At 43.3% G+C, this 17,972-nt stretch overlaps 1 protein-coding gene across 1 annotated transcript in view; it reads left to right on the forward strand.

Annotated features, from left to right (window-relative positions):
- The first annotated feature begins 391 nt into the window (after nt 1-391).
- The window catches only part of IGBP1 (immunoglobulin binding protein 1), a 32,346-nt gene continuing 14,765 nt past the window's right edge, over nt 392-17,972 (forward strand). Inside the window, exons 1-5 of the mRNA XM_010330901.3 lie at nt 392-805; nt 1,160-1,453; nt 12,723-12,918; nt 14,838-14,917; nt 16,070-16,182. Of these exons, the coding sequence (XP_010329203.1) occupies nt 618-805; nt 1,160-1,453; nt 12,723-12,918; nt 14,838-14,917; nt 16,070-16,182 (871 nt within the window). The 5' untranslated portion in view covers nt 392-617. The remainder of the gene's footprint in view (nt 806-1,159; nt 1,454-12,722; nt 12,919-14,837; nt 14,918-16,069; nt 16,183-17,972) is intronic.

Raw genomic sequence — 17,972 nt, forward strand, 5'->3', positions numbered from 1 at the left:
CTGGCCTACGGGTTGTAGGCGTGTGTGGGGTGAAGGGGTAAGAGGACGGGAGAGGATTGATTGGGAGGAATCCGGAGCTCCATCTGGTGGGTGGACGGAAGCCGCAGGGAGGCGCTACTCGCACTTCTCGCTCAAGCCACCGGCTCTTAAAACCGTGGGAGCGGCGCGGCGGCTGGAGCCCCTGGACTCCTCAACCTAGAAAGCGACTCGTGAGGTAAGGCGCGCGCCTGACCGGCTCATAAAGCGCACTCGCTCGCTCGCACTCCTCACGCTCCAAATTCAGCCTCGCTACACCCGGACCTTAGAGCCCTCAGAACTTGGCAGTCCCGTGTCGGCGACGAGGAGCACCTAGTAAAACAGCGCCTAGGGTTTTGCTTGTTTGTTTTTAACAGATGCCTACGACTTGTAACGGGCTGCGTAACAAAATGAGTCTATGGAAACGGTTGCCAGGGCCGGCGAACTGCGGCTCCCGGAAGTCCTTTGAAGCTTTCGTAACAATGAAGCTATTGGACCAATGAGGTGCCTCTTCCGGTTTTGTCCGCGCTCGCGCAGTACTTCTTCGTCAAGGTTGCCTTTAACCCCAGAATAAAGATCTTCCGGGCGTCCCTATCCTCAAGATGGCCACTGAAGACGAGTTACTGCTGCCGCGGCTCCCAGAGCTGTTCGAAACCAGCAAACAGCTGCTAGATGAAGTAGAAGTAGCGACTGAACCCGCCGGTTCCCGGATAGTCCAGGAGAAGGTGTTCAGGGGCCTGGACCTCCTTGAGAAGGCTGCCGAAATGTTAAAGCAGCTCGACTTGTTCAGGTATGGGGGAGATAGTAGTAATGGTTACCGAGTGGAGCCATTGCGCCTGAGTGGAGGGAACCTTTAGCAGTGAGAACCTTTCGTTCCTGCTTCCCACTGTGATCTTGTGTACACGGTTTACATTTCCCACCTCTCTTCCCAGATGGTTGATATCCCACGACTCTGCTCCCTAGTGTCTGCTGATTGCATAGGCATTGGGTGTGAGCGCTCAGCCACGTTCATTGAAACTGGCCGCTGTTCCCGTGCCTCCTCCCTCTGCTCCACTTTGAGCCTAGCCTTCCCTTCTGTCCCCCAGGAAGCAGGCCACAATTTGATGCCCAGCCAGGCTTCACTGCCTCCTTTTTGCTGTTTCAGCCGAAATGAAGATTTGGAAGAGATTGCTTCCACAGACCTGAAGTATCTGTTGGTGCCAGCGTTTCAAGGAGCCCTCACCATGAAACAAGTCAACCCCAGCAAGCGTCTAGATCATTTGCAGCGGGCTCGAGAACACTTTATAAACTACTTAACTGAGTGCCGTTGCCATCATGTGGCAGAGTTTGAGCTGCCCAAAACCAAGGACAACTCAGCTGAAAATCACACTGCTAATTCCTCCATGGCTCATCCTAGCCTCGTTGCTATGGCGTCTCAAAGACAGGCTAAAATAGAGAGGTGGGTCAATAGCTATAATTTGAGGGCTACCCAGTGGCAGTGCTTTTCGGGGGCATGCTTTCTTGCTGGGTGGTGGGGGGCCAGAATGGTGTGTGTCACTTTCTTGGTTCTTAATTGAGCATAGGCCCTGGGGAGAGCAAACTGAGTTTTTCAAGAAGCCTCTGTTTTTGTTGAGATCGTAATACCTACCTGTGAGACTCCTGCTACGTTATGGTTGCCAACAGCAGCAATGTAGTTTAGCAAACTGTCTCCCAACCGTTTCCACATCACACCATAGCAATGTTCATATGGTACGGTGAGGTAGATGTCTCTGAAGCGCAGAGTATCTCAAAGCTAGGCCATTTTTGGTCCGTCGGTTGAGGAGCTCTGTTCAGACTACTGGAGCAGATGTGTAACATCCTGAGCTGATCTTAGTCCTGACACAGCTTCATCGTGTGACCTTGGAAAAGTTGCTTACTTTCTTAGTGGTGGTGGTGGTGGTGGTGTTTTTTAAACAACATTTAATGGGTGGTCATAGTGTTTAGGAACTATGCTAGACACTCGGGATAGAAACTGCACAGGTGTCTGTATATGACTGGCCCCTGCCTTGGAGGAGCATACAATCTGGTGAGGAAAACAGGCGTAGAAACAGAATGTCAATATAAAGTGATGTTATGGAGGGATGCACAAGGTACTATGAGAGCAGACAGGAGGGGCACCTAACCAAAGGGAGCAGGAGAGAGGAGAAGGCCCCCTGGAAGAGGTGACTCCTGAGTTCTTTAAATGTAAATACGTAGGAATTTCCAGAGGAAGAAGAGAGGAGGGCATTAGCCAGCAGAGGTAACAGCTGTAGTAAAGCCACAGAGGCATTAAAGAAACATTGGTGGGTGGAGATGTGTAGGACAAAAACAGCAGCTACAAGCAATTAGGTGATGGCAGAACACAAAGAGGGTGGTGGTAAGAGGGAAGGAATGATAATGAAGAATGTTGTAGGGTCCACACCAAGGAGAGCCTGGGCTGTGAGGAACATGAAGGAGCAACTTGTTGCTGAGAACTTGGTAAGGTGTTTGAATCCCCACTCAAACAGTGTGATTAATCAGTGTGATTTTTGGCAAGTTGTTTGATCTTTCAGTACCTTAATTTCTCCAGCTGCAAAATTCAGATAATAATAGGTCCTTTCTTATAGTTTATGAGGATTAAAAGAGAAATACCATATAAAGCACTTAGCACAATGTTTGACACAGTAAGCACTCAAAATCAACTATTATTATTTGTGGCTAAGAATATGGGTCGTAGAGTCAGAGACCTGGGTTTGAGACCCAGCTTTACTTATAATCTGTTGGACTTTGGGGAAGATATTTAACCTAACTGAACCTCAGCTTTCCTCATATGTGAAATCTAAATAATAATAGTACAGACGGTCCCTGACTTATGATGGCTTGACTTAGAATTTTTTTTACTATATTGGTGCAGAAGCAAGACACAGTCAGGGGAATATCAATAAATTACATGAGTTATTCAACACTTTATTATAAAATAGGCCTTGTGTTAGATGATTTTGCCCAACTGTAGGCTAATATAAGTATTCTGAGCATGTTGCAGGTAAACTAGGCTAAGCTATGATATTCACTAAAGTGTATTAAATGCATTTTCAACTTACCATATTTTCAATTTATGGATATAGCCCCATGGTAAGTTGAGACTCATGTGTACCTATCTCAGGGTTAATAAGCACAAATGGGAAAAAGCACGTAAAACAGCACAATATCTGACACATGGTGAGTATTCTATAAATGTCAGAGTCACTGAAGAGCTCTGTAGTTCTGTTTCTCTCTTTTTTTTTTTTTTTTTTTGAGATGGAGTTTTGCTCTTATCACTCAGGCTGGAATGCAATGGTGCGCTGTTGGCTTACTGCAACCTCTGCCTCCCGAGTTCAAGCAATTCTACTGCCTCAGCCTCCCCAGTAGCTGGGATTACAGGAACCCAACACCACGCCTGGCTGATTTTTGTATTTTTAATGAAGATGGGGTTTTGCCATGTTGGCCAGGCTGATCTCAAACTCCTGACCTCAGGTGATCCACCTGCCTTGGCCTCCCAAAGTGCAAAGTGCTGGGATTACAGGCGTGAGCCACTGCACCCTGCTGTTTTTTTTTTAAATAGTAGCATGATCATATTTGCATTTTAACTAGCACAGTCTAACAGTAGTTAGGAAACAATGAGGGAAAAGATTGGACCCAGCTAAGTCACAAAGGTGACTAGGGTTTACTATGGCAGTGGCAGAGGGATGGGGGAATATATTTAGATATGAATCTACAGGAAACCTGGTGATCAATTGGTTGTGGGAGGTGGGATAGAAGGAAGCAGCAAGGAAAGATGTCCATGTTTCTAATTCAGGTGGATGGCTGCGAAATTTACTGAGATGGGAAAAGAGGAAGAAGAGAAGATGGTGGAAGGGGAGAGTATGAATTTAGTATTGAAACGTTGAGTTTAAGGTGCCTAGAGGCCAGGTGCGGTGACTCATGCCTGTAATCCCAGCACTTTGGAAGGCCTAGGCAGGCAGATCACGAGGTCAGGAGATCAAGACCATCCTGGCTAACACGGTGAAACCCTGTCTCTACTAAAAATACAAAAAGATTGGCCGGGCGTGGTGGCACGCGCCTGTAGTCCCAGTTACTTGGGAGACTGAAGCCAGAGAATCACTTGAACCTGGGAGGCGGAGGTTACAGTGAGCCGAAATTGCACCATTGCACTCCAGCCTGGGCAACAGAGTGATACTCCATCTCAGAAAACAAAGAAGAAAAAAAGGTGCCTAGGAGATAAGTAGAGGTATCTGTTAGTCTGAAGCTCAAGAGAGACTTGATCTAGAGAGCTGAAGACGATTCATTTACTTAAACATATTTATTAATCCCTTCCTGTGTGCCAGGAGCTGTTCTAGGTATTAGAAAACCAGATAAAGTCAGTGCTGTTACGGAGCTTTTATTCTGGTGGCAGAAACAAACAATAAGCTACTAAATAATAATGTGATTTCAGCTGGTAAGGGCCATGAAGAATGATAAAGTTAGGGGATAGTGAGTGACTGAGGATATGTGCTAGATTGATATGAAATGGAATTTAACATCCTGACCTTCCTAAGAAGTTGGGGGCAGCCTGTCAGCAGATAATAGGTAGTTTAAACAGTGAGTTTGGTATCCAAATAATTATACAAAAAAAAAAAAAAAAAAAAAACCTGCAAGAGAAAGATGGAGTGGTCACATCTGGTTGAAGGGATGAAGAAAAGGTTTCAGAACATAATGATATTTGATACCAGGCATGGTGGCTTACGCCTGTAATCCCAGCACTTTGGGAGTCCGAGGCAGGTGGATCACTAAAGTCAGGAGTTCAAGACCAGCCTGGTCAACATGGCAAAATCCTGTCTCTGCACAAAAAAAATTAGCCAGGAGTGGTGGTGCGCGCCTGTAATCCCAGCTACTCAGGAGGCTAAGGCAGGAGAATCCCTTGAGCCCAAGAGGTGGAGGCTGCAGTGAGCTGAGATCAAGCCACTGCACTCCAGCCTGGGTAATAGAATGAGATTCTGTCTCAAAAAAACAAGAACATAAATGGCATTTGAGATGAGTCTTAAGGTTAAAAATATCGAGATTAGGCTGGGCGCAGTGGCCCATGCCTGGTAATCCCGACACTTTGGGAGGCCAAGGCAGGAGGATTACTTGAGTCCAGTAGTTCGAGACCAGTCTGGGCAACAAAGTCAGACTCTGTCTTTACCCTCCCATCCCCCCCTCAAAAAAAGTAGCCAGGTGTGGTGGCACAGGCCTGTAGTCCTAGCTACTCCAGAGGCTGAGCTGGGAGGATCACTTGAGCCCCTGGAAGTTGCGGCTGCAGTGAGCTGTGATCCAGCCTAGGTGACAGAGCAAGACCCTGTCTCAAGAAAAAAAAAAAAGATTTTCCTGAATGTAAAATTAATAGTGCTTATTGTAGAAAGTTTGCAAAACAGAAGAATATTTTTAAATTTAAAAATAAGCCTCAATCCTAGTACTCATAGATGATCATTGTTAACTTTCTGATGTGTTTCCTTTCAGATATATAGTTATTTGAACTAATAAATTTGGAATGTTGTAAATAGAGCTTTTTATCCTGTTTTTTTTAACCTAACATTATTCTGTGAGCATTTCCTCATGTCTTTTGAAACCATGATAGTGAATGGTCATGAATGTTTCATGCTACAGTTATACCGTAATTATTTAAACTAATCTGTTATTGTCAAATATTTAGACTATGGTTTTTTGCTAGTCTGAGTAATGCTATAAACAAGTGTCTTTAAATGCATCTGTCACCATTTCCTTAGGGTAGATTTCTAGAACCAGTGACTGGGTCAAAGTGTTTGAATATTTTGAGGCTCTTGATATATGGTAAAAGTGTTGCTTTCTACAATAACAGTTTCAGAATATGTCCCACTGCACTTGTCTTGGATGTTAACACTTAGAAAATCCAATTGGGCAACTGGGTACAGTGGCTCTCGCCTGTAATCCCAGCACTCTGGGAGGCCGAGGTGGGTGGATCACCTGAGATCAGGAGTTTGAGATCAGCCTGGCCAACGTGGTGAAACCCTGTTTCTACTAAAAATACAGAAATTAGCTGGGCATGGTGGTGGGCGCCTGTAATCTCAGCTGCTCGGGAGGCTGAGGCAGGAGAATTGCTGGAACCCCAAAAGCAGAGGTTGCAGTGAGCCGAGATGGCGCCATTGCACTCCAGCCTGGACCCACAACAGCGAAACTCCCTCTCAAAAAAAAAAAGAAAATCCAATTTGGCAAACAAAAAGTATCTATTGTTTTGATTTGCATTTCTTTGGCCTACCCACTTTGAACATTTTTCTTAAATGCCTGACAGATATCAACACTTTATACTAATGGCTCCCACATTCATAACACTAGCCCAGACCCCTCCTGACCTTCAGACCCATACTTCCAACACCCTTCCTTCATGGGTGTTTCAGACATGTCATACGTTGAACCCTTGGCTTTTTAACCCCAAATGTGCCTCCACACCCATCTCAGTAAGTGTGGTTTCTACTTAAGTTTTTAAGCCAGAAACCTAGGATAATCCGTAATTATCTTCCCTCCCAGATACCATCTCATTGACTTAGGTTTTTAAGCCAGAAACCTAGGATTTAGCTTCAATTCCTCCCTCTTTCTGAATTTTCACATCCAGTCCATCAGCAAAGGCCAGTCCATTCTAGCTACAAAAGGTGTCTTCTATCCTTCTGTTTCTTTTCACATCCACTATCATACCTCAGTCTAGGCTACCAACATTTCTCACGTGAGATAAACAAATCTGTTCCAAGGCCTTGTGTGGCCTGCTGCCTGCCTCTTTTCAGTTTCACCATGTGTCATTTGTCCCTTGTTCACTAGACTGCAGCCACAATGACTGTCCTTCAGTCCTTTGAATAGAGCCAGCTTTGTCCCTCTATAGAATCTCTGTGTGTGCAGTTCTCTTTGCATGGAATGCTCTTCATATGGCTAATTCTTCATCCTCTAAGTTTCAGCATAAATGTCACTCCTCAGGCCTTTCTAGACTAGTCTCTCTAAGTAGTTAACTATTATTCTCTCTTTGTTTCATGTTTGTTTCCTTCTTGGCACTTCTGTGCAGTTATTTCATGTGTGTGTCTTTCTGAGTTTTGTCTCTCTCTCCTACTACAGTGTATATACTCCATGAGGGCACAAGCCATTTCTTGTTCACTGTGTTACGCTTACCATAGAGCTTGGCATATAGAAGTTACTCAATCAATACTTATTGTTGACAAGCAGGAGAAAGAAGAACAAAAGCCCAAAGCCAGGGTATATTTAGGTATATTCAAAGACTAGATAACAGTCTGGTTTGGCAGAAGCTAAGAGCAGTATGGTTGCAGCTTTGCATAAGGAAGTGATGTGTATATAAAATATTGAAAAAGAAGAGAGGCAGAGGGAGAAATACAAGTTAGCATGTTATAATACTTCAAATAGGAAGACGCAATAAAAAATGAAGTTATAGCTATCAGAGATATTACTTTTGCAAGAAGAGTTTACATGGTTAGAAAACAAATTACTCAGATCCTTATTTACTTTCTGGAAGTCCCCTAACCCCATGCCTTTAGATACTGAGGCCATCTTACATACAGCACCTGAATGGTATGTCCTCTCTCTCAAAACCTGTTTCTTCATGTGTGTCCTCTAATTCCCGTATTTGAGGAGTGAGTATGAGTCTGGTTGGGTAATAGCACCTCCATCCTTTTAAGAGAAATAGAGAAGTGGACACTGGGTAAGTATCGAGTCTAGTTTTGGATTTACTGAATTTAGGTTCTAAAGTGACAACTGGATAGTCATAGACAGATGGAAATTGCAAGTAGAATTTATGAGACTGTTTTGTGACTGATGTGAAAAATTTAGGAGGCCTCTGCTTTGGTGGGTGTAGATGAGTTTGCCAAGGAAAAACATGTAGACAGAAAAAAAGTGAAGGATAAAACTTTGGGGCAAGTTAAGGGAGAAGGAAGAGGAGGGAAACAGCAATCAGAAACTCAGTAAGGTGGCTGGGTACGATGGCTCACGCCTGTAATCCCAGCACTCTGATAGGCTGAGGTGGGTGGATCACGAGGTCAGGAGACCACCCTGGCCAACATGATGAAACCCCATCTCTACTAAAAATACAAAAAAAATTAGTTGGGTATGGTGGTAGATGCCTGTAATCCCAGGTACTCAAAAGGCTGAGGCAGGAGACTCGCTTGAACCTGAGAGGCAGAGGTTGCAGTGAGCCGAGATCATGCCACTGCACTCTAGCCTAGGCGAAAGAGCAAGACTCCATCTCAAAAAAAGAAAGAAAGAAACTCAGTAAGGTACAGGTACTTACAGAAGCCTGGAAAAGAGAAAGCAAATGTTAGGCCCTCTTTGAAGCCTTTCTGTAGTTATCTTCCCTCCCAGATACCATGGCATTTAGTTCATGTTACTTATCACAGTAAAACTATCTGTCAGTCTCTAGACTTGAAACTCCTCAAGATCAGAGACCTTGACTAATTGTATCTCAGTATCCTAAATATATCATTGTATATAATTGTATCCCTTGGCGCCCAACCCAGTAATTGGACCATAGTAGGTACTTGGAGGTGTCTTTGGGAGAGACAGAGTGGTCATAAAAAAGATGGAAGCAAAATGCAGTAGCAGAAAAAGCCTAGACTTAGCAGTCAGACCTGGGGTAACTAATCCAATTTCTACCACTTGATAGATGTGGCATCATTTAGCACCCCCTCCCCCCCAGCCTCAATTTCTTTATCAGCTAACCGTATTACTCCTTACAGAGCACTTTCATGTGTGTTTTTCCATTTGATCCTTTTAACAACCCCATGAAATAGACATTCTTATCCCCATTTTAGAGATAATAAAATGGGCTCTGAGAATTGAATTGCTCAAGGTTACATAGCTACTAAGTGGCTAGGTTAGGATTTAAACTCAGGTCTTCAAATTCCCAGTTCTAGCATAATTCACACTGTAGCATAGAAAAGGGAATAGTAGGCTAGGTGTGGTGGCTCATGCCTGTAATGAAGCCAAGGCAGGCAGATGGTTTGGGTCCAGGAGTTCAAGACCATCCTGGGCAACATGGTGAAACCCCGTCTTTACAAGAAATACAAAAATTAGCTGGGTGGTGGTATACGCCTATAGTCCCAGCTACTCAGGAGGCTGAGGTGGGAGGGTGGCTTGAACCTGAGAGGTCAAAGCTGCAATCGCACCACTGTATTCCAGCCTGGGTGACAGAGTAGAGACCCTGTCTCAAAAATAAATAAACAAAAATAAAGAGAAGAGTGATCATTCGAAAAGGTTGAAAAATGAGTTGAGGGAAAGTGTTTCTAAGACAGGAGAAAGGCACCAGTAGAGTGAAAAACTAGCTGCTAATGATGAAGATGATCAATAAATAGAGTGAGGCCTGGAAGAATGTATGGGAGGGACTAGATTGACAACAAAAGTGGAATGGTAAAGACACTGCCTTTGGTTGGGCACAGTGGCTAGTGCCTTTAATTTTAGCACTTTGGGAGGCTGAGGCAGGAGGATCATTTGAGGCTAGGAGTTCGAGATCAGCCTGGGCAACATAGTGAGACCCCTGTCTCTACAAAAAATTTAAACATTAGTTGGGCATGGTGGTGTGCACCTGTGGTCTTAGTTGCTCAGGAGGCTGAGAGGTAAGAGGATCACTTGAGCCCAGGAGGTCAAGGCTGAAGTGAACTGTCATCATGCCACTGCACTCCAGCCTGGGCAAAGAAGCGAGACCAAAACAAAACAAAAAAAAAAACAAAGACATTACCTTGGAAATGCCTTGGTAGAGACAGAATCAGCTCCTTAAAGACAAGAGTAAAAGAGGAGGAGTGAAGTTACAGAGATTTTATGGTGAAGAGGGAAATTAAATTCTACATTGGCTGGCCATCTGGTGAATGTGATGATAATAGTCTTCACAAAAGATTAACAAAAGCATGGCTGAGCAAGGGTGACCACTCAGCCAAAGTTTGACAATAGTGATTTGTAGCAGACCCATTTAACACAAATTTCTAATTCCTTAAGTCTCTTCAACAGCTTGGGAACAGAAAAAGGGAATGGTGAAAGTTGCCCAGGGTCAGAAGGGTTGCAAAGATAGGGGATTCTAGGGTAATAGGGAGTGTTTCCATGTAATGGCCCACCATGGGGAATATGTAACAGTGATGAAGGTCTAAGACAGTGGTTTTCAGTCTGTTCCTTGGAGCCCTAAAATTTCACTGCAATGCCTGGGGTCAGGGGGCAGGGGGGATGTTGGCAGCCCTCCTGATTTATCCAAGGTAAATACTTTTACTTGTTTATTACTTATGGAGGTTCCATGGCATCTCTCATTAGAAGAAAATGTTCTTTTACTAAGATGGGACAGTTTAAAAAACACTGGGTTAGAAGTTTGAAAGATGATCTCATCAGGCTGGGCATGGTGGCTCACACCTGTAATGCACTTAGAGAGGCTAAGGCAGGCAGATTACCTGAGGTCAGTAGCTCGAGACCAGCCTGGCCAACATGGCAAAACCCCATCTCTACTAAAAATACAAAAATGAGCTGAGTGTGGTGGTGCACGCCTATAATCCCAGCTACTTGGGAGGCTGGGGCAGGAGAATCGCTTGAACCTGGGAGGTGGAGGTTGCAATGAGCTGAGATCGTGCCACTGCACTCCAGCCTGGGTGACAGAGCGAAACTGTCTCAAACAACAACAAAAAAAGAAGATGAGCAAAGTCATAGAAGCCAGGAAGTAGAAGAAAAGGAGCAGAGTACAGTAGTTAGGCTTTAAGCATGCAGGGAATGGGAAAAGAAGCAAAAGAACCTTATTCAGAGGACTACTAGACTAACCCTGAATTTACCCTGAATTATAGACATCCTAAGGTCCTTGTATGTTCTTTTTTTTCCTGTGACTTAGGTACATCCAGGAAAGAGGGTTGGGGATGGGAGTGAGACTAGAGTTAAACATTCTCAAGTAATATCTCTAATAGCATTCATAAACTAGGAATTGTAGTTCTTTGTCTTGTTTTACTCAAAAAGCTACCTAGGATGATGGTGTTTCAGTTATTTGTAACATTATAGTAAATGTCCACTTGTTAGGTAAAACGAATGGAAGAGCCTAAAAATTTTTATAATAGCCTATTCAGAAGGTGATTCTTGACTTTTCGTGGGTCATGGACCCTTTGTCCCTTTGATAATTTGATAAAATCTATAAAAATTTCTCAGCCAAAAAAGAAAAAGCATACAGGTAGAAGTCTATATAAAATTTGAGGGAGTTCAAGGGCCACCCCACCTGAACTCTCTGTGGACTTCAGCTTGAGACTTACTGATTTGGTTGAAGACCTACAGAGGAACATCTGATTCTGGAGAGTCTAAAGTGGGATTTTAAGTAGAGATATTTCAAGATACATCTCTTGGAAATCTTGATGTTTTTTCTTCTCTCTTTCCTTCAAGCTCTTACATCCAGTAACTCAACAAATCCTATTTATTTTATATTTTAAATACACACACACCTCACTGTCTCCATCGCTACCTTTCTATTTCAGGTCACCATCTCTCACTTGGATTGTGGCAGTATCCTCTTAATTGCTTTCCTTACTTATATCCTTGCCTCATAGCCTTCACAGCCCATACTCTACACAGGAGCCAGAGTAGCCCATATTATGTCACTCTATTCACATCATGTATTCTATTCAAAAGCCTCCAGTGGCTTTCCTATTTAAAATACCATGGTATTTGATATTTTGGTTATTGTGACCTACCAGGTTCCATACGTTACAGCCCTGGCTATGTCTGACCTCATTTTCTATCACTCTTTATCTCAGCCACACGGCCACCTGGTTATTTCTCAGCCATGTCAGGCCAGGCATACTCCCACCTCATGGCCCTTGTATTTGCTCTTCCTCCTTAGCATACTCTTCCAGATATTGGCATATTTTCTTGAAAACTTTGTTCACCATCATCTCTTCAGAGAGGTCTCTTCTGACTACCTTGTATATAATAGCACCATTACTTTTGCACCATCACTGTATGCACTTGACCTTTTTGCTCTTTCATAGCACTTACCACAACCTAACTCGTCTATTTCTTTTTGTCTACTCCCACTGGAATGAATGCTTCATGAGAGCAAGGACTTTCTTTGATACACTGCTGTGTCTCCAGCACTGAGAACGGTGCCTGTCACACAATAGGCACTCAGTAGATATTTGTCAGATGACATACTAGAATGCATCCTGAAAAAGAAGGCAGCTAGGGTGGTTGAATCTTCAGATGATAAAAGGATGAGCCAGAAGAGCTGGGAACATTTTGCCCAGAAGAAAAGAGTTGACCATTTTTTAGGCTGTTTCACGAGGATTCCTGCATAAGTGGCAGGTAAATGACCCCTAAGATTCTATGATTTTTTGAAGGTGTAATTCTCAAAAGGGAAGCATCATAGAAAGCACTCTGTTTTGATACTAAGCACCCACCCTAGTAAAGATCAATATAATCAAATGACTAAGGTACTCATCGTCCCTAAAGGACTAGCTGAGATCCGGTTACTTCGGTATTTTTCTGGCTTCAGAATGTAGTAAGACCCCTGCTGGGCCCTTGTCATCTGAGGGAACTGCCTAGTGGCAGACTCTGGGGTATAGAATCTATATTATTGCCAAGGCAGAAATCGGCATGCTTACTACCTGGTCATTTGCAAAGATAAAATCTTATTGAGGCCTTCTTTTGAAGGAATGCCTCTTTATTTGTAACTTCATGGGTAATGCTTTTCTGTGGAACAGATACAAGCAGAAGAAGGAGTTGGAGCATAGGTTGTCTACAATGAAATCTGCTGTGGAAAGTGGTCAAGCAGATGATGAGCGTGTTCGTGAATATTACCTTCTTCACCTTCAGAGGTGGATTGATATCAGCTTAGAAGAGATTGAGAGCATTGACCAGGAAATAAAGATCCTGAGAGAAAGAGACTCTTCAAGAGAGGTAAGCCTGGCCAAAGAAAGCTACTGCCAGAGATTTGAGTATTCTATAGGAGGGTAATCAAATTAAGATCCTTTTAAGTCTCCATAAAATCACTGTTTTTAACAAGATGAGTATAGAACGACCGAAGGGTCACAGGGGTAGCTTTCTCTTTAGTTTAATGTGTTCCCCATGCTTTTTAATCTGTAACACACTTGTAGTCATTTGCAATTTTGTAGTATACCACGGGGAACAGAAATGTCTCTGAAATGAAAACTGGTTGGTTGTGGAAAGTGGTGGCTGCTGAAGGAAGGCATAGGGAGTTAACCTTTAAAATCTGTGTTGACTGGCAGCCGCGGTGGCTCATGCCTGTAATCCCAACACTTTGGGAGGCCAAGGCAGGTAGATCACTTGAGGCACGGAGTTTGAGACCAGCCTGGCCAACATGGGAAAACCCTCATCTAGTAAAAATACAAAAATTAGCCGGGCATGGTGATGCACATTTGTAATCCCAGCTACTGGAGGCTGAGGCAGGAGAATCACTTGAACCTGGCAGGCAGAGGTTGTGGTGAGCTGAGATTGCGCCACTGCACTCCAGCCTTGGCAACAGAACGGGACTCTATCTTAAAAAAAAAAAAAAATTGTTCTGACTATAATAAAGTGGAAGAGAGGAAGAGGATGGGAATGGACAAGAAGGGTAGAACTGGAGGAGAGGGAGAAAAGAGTAGGAAGAATCTGAAACAAAAGACCAAGGGGATATGCTTAGTTTGGGGGAGGAATTGGAATTTCACCTTGCCACAATGATGCACTCTCACACCTTTAGATTACCCAAGTAGGAGACACAGCAAGGGCATTTCCATGCACAGAGTGTCCAGTAAACCGGTAAAGAAACCTGGTGTAACAACTTTGGCTTTTTTTGAACATCATAACCCTGTTTTGGAGCTGCTGCATCTAAAGAATAGGCTCAGCCGCCACTTGTTCTTTGGTTCAGGACACAACATGAATTGGGTTGAATTTATCAGCAAGTCACAGGCATTTACGTCCTCAGAGAAACCTCTTAGTAATTTGATTTGTACTAATTAGCCCAGGAGCTCTTGCCTCAGGATAACATCAACCTAGTTCTTCATGTTAAGAGATCAAAGAATGAACAATTAGTATTCTAAGGTCATAAGGCCTCTGGAGCATATCTAGATTGGCGCTTCTCAAGCATTTTGCGGCTGGACTTTTCTGGGTCCTGCCCTGTCCCTTTCTTTGTGTGTGGGTTTTGTGGGTTTTTGTTTGTTTGTTGTCATTGTTGTGTTGTTGTTTTAAATTGTTCTTGTGGTACTGGAATTGGCTCTGAAAGTGATCAAGCTAGAACTAAGTGAGTACCTTTTCTTTAACCATCCTTTGTTTCACCATGCCCCTAGAAAGCCAAGGTTCCTTGCAACTTTTCTATATACCTCTATATGGAAACTACTAACCAGTCCTTGCCCCTTCCATTTAGGAACACTGACTTCTAAAGCACCGTAGAAGCTATTGACAATTAAGTGCATAATTACATTGGAAGAGGTTTTAGAAGAAGGGTGATAGTAATGCAACTTTTTAACTGAAGGCCAGGCTAAGGAAAGGGGCTTCAAGTTCAGCTCAAGGGATTTAGGTGGAACATGGAAGAGGGCTTTGGAATCTCCTTCTTTGGATGGGGTATTTTAAAGCCAAGTAATTTTTTTTACTTCTAGTGACATGATTCCTGGGAGAACTTTCTCTTTCTCTGTTTTTTGCAAGGTACTCAGGCCTCCTCAGAGCTAAGGAACCGTCACCATTAGTGTTCTGCTGCTATATCTTAGAAACTGATAAATAGAGAGTGAATTTTTAATCCAGGACTTTTCAAGCACCTGAAGACTTAAGAGCCTGCATGGTAGGTTGGGTAAAATGACAAATTCACCTGATAATTTCCTTCTTAGGCATCAACTTCTAACGCATCTCGCCTGGAGAGGCCTCCAATGAAACCCTTCATTCTCACTCGGAACACGGCCCAAGCCAAGTAAGTAGTACTAGAAAGTGGTTTGCTTTGCAACCCTCTGCTTTTATGGGTCAGGGTGGCAATTCATGAGTAACCCACAGACTGGGTGGTGTTCAAAAGTCATGATCTCACCTATGGAAGTTGTTCTTTCATCAAAGGGATATTATCTCTCCTGAAACTTTCTCCATGTCTCTCTTCCTCAGATACTTTCTTCACAAACTCGAGCTTAAAAATAGGCACACATTCATACAGACCTTCAGCTCTAGTACTTGATAAAAAAAAGAAAAGAAAAAATAGACACACATAGGCCAGGTATGGTGGCTCACACCTGTAATCCCAACACTTTGGGAGGCCAAGGCGGGCAGATCTCCTGAGGCCAGGAATTCACCTGAGGCCAGGATCACCTGAGGCCGACTTGACAAAACCCCATCTCTACTAAAAATACAAAAATGAGCTGGGTGTGCTGGCAGGTGCCTGTAATCCTGGCTACTGAGGAGGCTGAGGCAAGAGAATCACTTGAACCCAGGAGGTAGAAGTTGCAGTCAGCTGAGATTGCCCCACTGCACTCTAGCCTGGGTGACAGAGCAAGATTCCATCTCAAAAAAAAAAAAAGGCACACATGTAAACAAGCAAATGAAACAAAAAAGAAAATAATTGAACGGAGAATTGTATACTTTAAATTTTTGTTTTTGTTTTTGTTTTTGTTTTTAGCATTATTGGCACTCTTCCTGCCTTCAGCTACGATTCTCAAAAGGACATATTTGCCTCTCTATGATTTAATTCTGAATTCTTGAGATGCTTTTCCCTAGGGTGGCAGGAGAGTCTCCTTCATTTCTGTACCTTTCAGAGTCACTGACTCAACCCATTCCACAGTGTCTTCACTGCTCTGTGGGACATTGGCCTTTGGGATTGCTTAATGGGAGATGATCCTGGGCTATTCATCTTCTCATGAAGGCTCTTGACTTTAATGCCCCTTTCTGGATCCCTTTTTTTAAACATATCCTCCCATGAGTATGTACAACTCCTTAGAAGTTGACTGGATAGGGAACAAGGCTGAAAAGGACACAGATTTTGTTGTTAAAGAGAAGAGACTTTTTAGTAGTGTTGTTGTTGGTTTTTGTTTGTTTGTTTGTTTGTTTTGTTCATTTTCTAAATGCAGTGTAATTTTTGCAGAGTATTTGGAGCTGGTTATCCAAGTCTGGCAACTATGACGGTGAGTGACTGGTATGAGCAACATCGGAAATATGGAGCATTACCAGATCAGGGAATAGCCAAGGAAACACCAGGTATGACTGGATAGGAGGGGAATAGTACTTTTACTCCCTGGCAATTAAGTTCTCACCAAGTATAGTTGTCCTTTAGGAGCAGAAGTAGTGGGGACAAAGATTCTAAGTAATAGAAACATTCTAGGCAGTATTGTGTTTATTATTAAATAGCAAATTATTATGGGAGGATGAGGACAGTGGTAGCATAGTTTGTAAATCTCTTCAAATGTCATGACATAAAAACAGAGCAGCTGTATAGCAAAATCAGAAATCCATGGATAGCCGTTCTGCATCTGGTAATGGCAGAATAGGTGATATCAGGCCAGCCCGTCGTACAGATAACAATTACAAACTGAACAAAATATTTTTAAAAACTACTACCTGAAGGTACTGGAAAGTAACCAAAAGCAGGTGTAAGCTGAAGGACAGTCAACACTTAGAAGGACGGAATGATACTTGGAATTCCTTGAGGGCAGGGACTTTGACTTACTGTACCTTTAGTGCCCAACTTGGTAATTGGATCATAGTGGGTACATGGAGTTGTCTTTGGAAGGGGAAGGTGGAGAGGGTGGCCATCAAAAATGTGGAAGTCATAGGGTATAACAGAAAAAGTATGGACAGACCTGGGGTGAACAGTCCAACTCCTGTCACTTAATGGATGGGACATCCTAGCCCCTTGAGCCTCAGTTTCCTTATCTCATGTATTATCCATCTGATCCTTTTTAAAAAGGAAAAATAGAGACAGGGTCTCACTGTGTTGCCCAGGCTGGTCTCAAACTCCTAGGCTCAAGCAATCCTCCTGCCTCAGCCTCCCAAAGCACTGGGATTACAGGCATCAACCACCATGCTCAGCTTCATTTGATCCTCTTAACTTCATGAAGACACATTCTTATTCTCATTTTAAGATGAGAAAGTGCTCTGGGACAAATAGGTGAAAACAAAAAGAAAAGAAGTAAATAATATAGGCCAGGCACAGTGGCTCACACCTGTAGTCCCAGCAGTTTGGGAGGCTGAGGCAGGTGGATTGCTTAAGCTTTGGAGTTTAAGACTGGCCTGAGCAATATGGCAAAATACCATATCTACCAAAAAATACAAAAACCAGCTGGGTGTAGTGGCATGCACCTTTTAGTCCCATCTACTTGGGAGGCTGAGGTGGGAGGATCACTTGAGCTTGGGAGGCAGAGGTTGTAGTGAGCCAAGATCACAACAGTGCACTCCAGCCTGGGTGACAGAGTGAGACCCTGTCTCAGATAAATAAGATGAGGAAGTAGTCACTGAGAACTGACTTACCCATAGCTAGAAAGTGGCCTGGGTAGGATTTAAAAATCTGTCCTTCAAATTCCCAGGTTGAGTTCTGTTTCTACTATGGCACCAAAAAGTGAAGAGTGGTAATTTGAAGGGATTAGTTGTAAACTTGTGGGCAGACTGCAGTTACTATGATGTGGGGTAACTCAAGCTTAGATAGGAACTTGCAGTCTTGTTGTTTGAGGAATGAGAGAACTGAGATCAGGGTGCCTAGCAGCTGAAAAATGGAGGAGGATATCCCAGAAAAGAGAGAACCACAGAGAAAACACCCTAATTCTGTATATAAACCCTACTGAAATCTCTGGCTGACTATGCATACACAGAATGGACTCTAAGCACCTCAACTAATGATAAAATAACTGAATGGAGACTTCAGTTGTTGCCCAGTGCAAGGGAGACAGAATTTGGTATTTTGGTTTTAGACAAATTAATTGCCTGTCAAAATGAAAAATCAGTACTCTTTAGAGGAATGAAACAGAATTCAGAATCCCTCAGTATATCATTTA

This window comes from Saimiri boliviensis, chromosome X (assembly GCF_048565385.1).
Source record: "Saimiri boliviensis isolate mSaiBol1 chromosome X, mSaiBol1.pri, whole genome shotgun sequence".
Taxonomy (NCBI): domain Eukaryota; kingdom Metazoa; phylum Chordata; class Mammalia; order Primates; family Cebidae; genus Saimiri; species Saimiri boliviensis.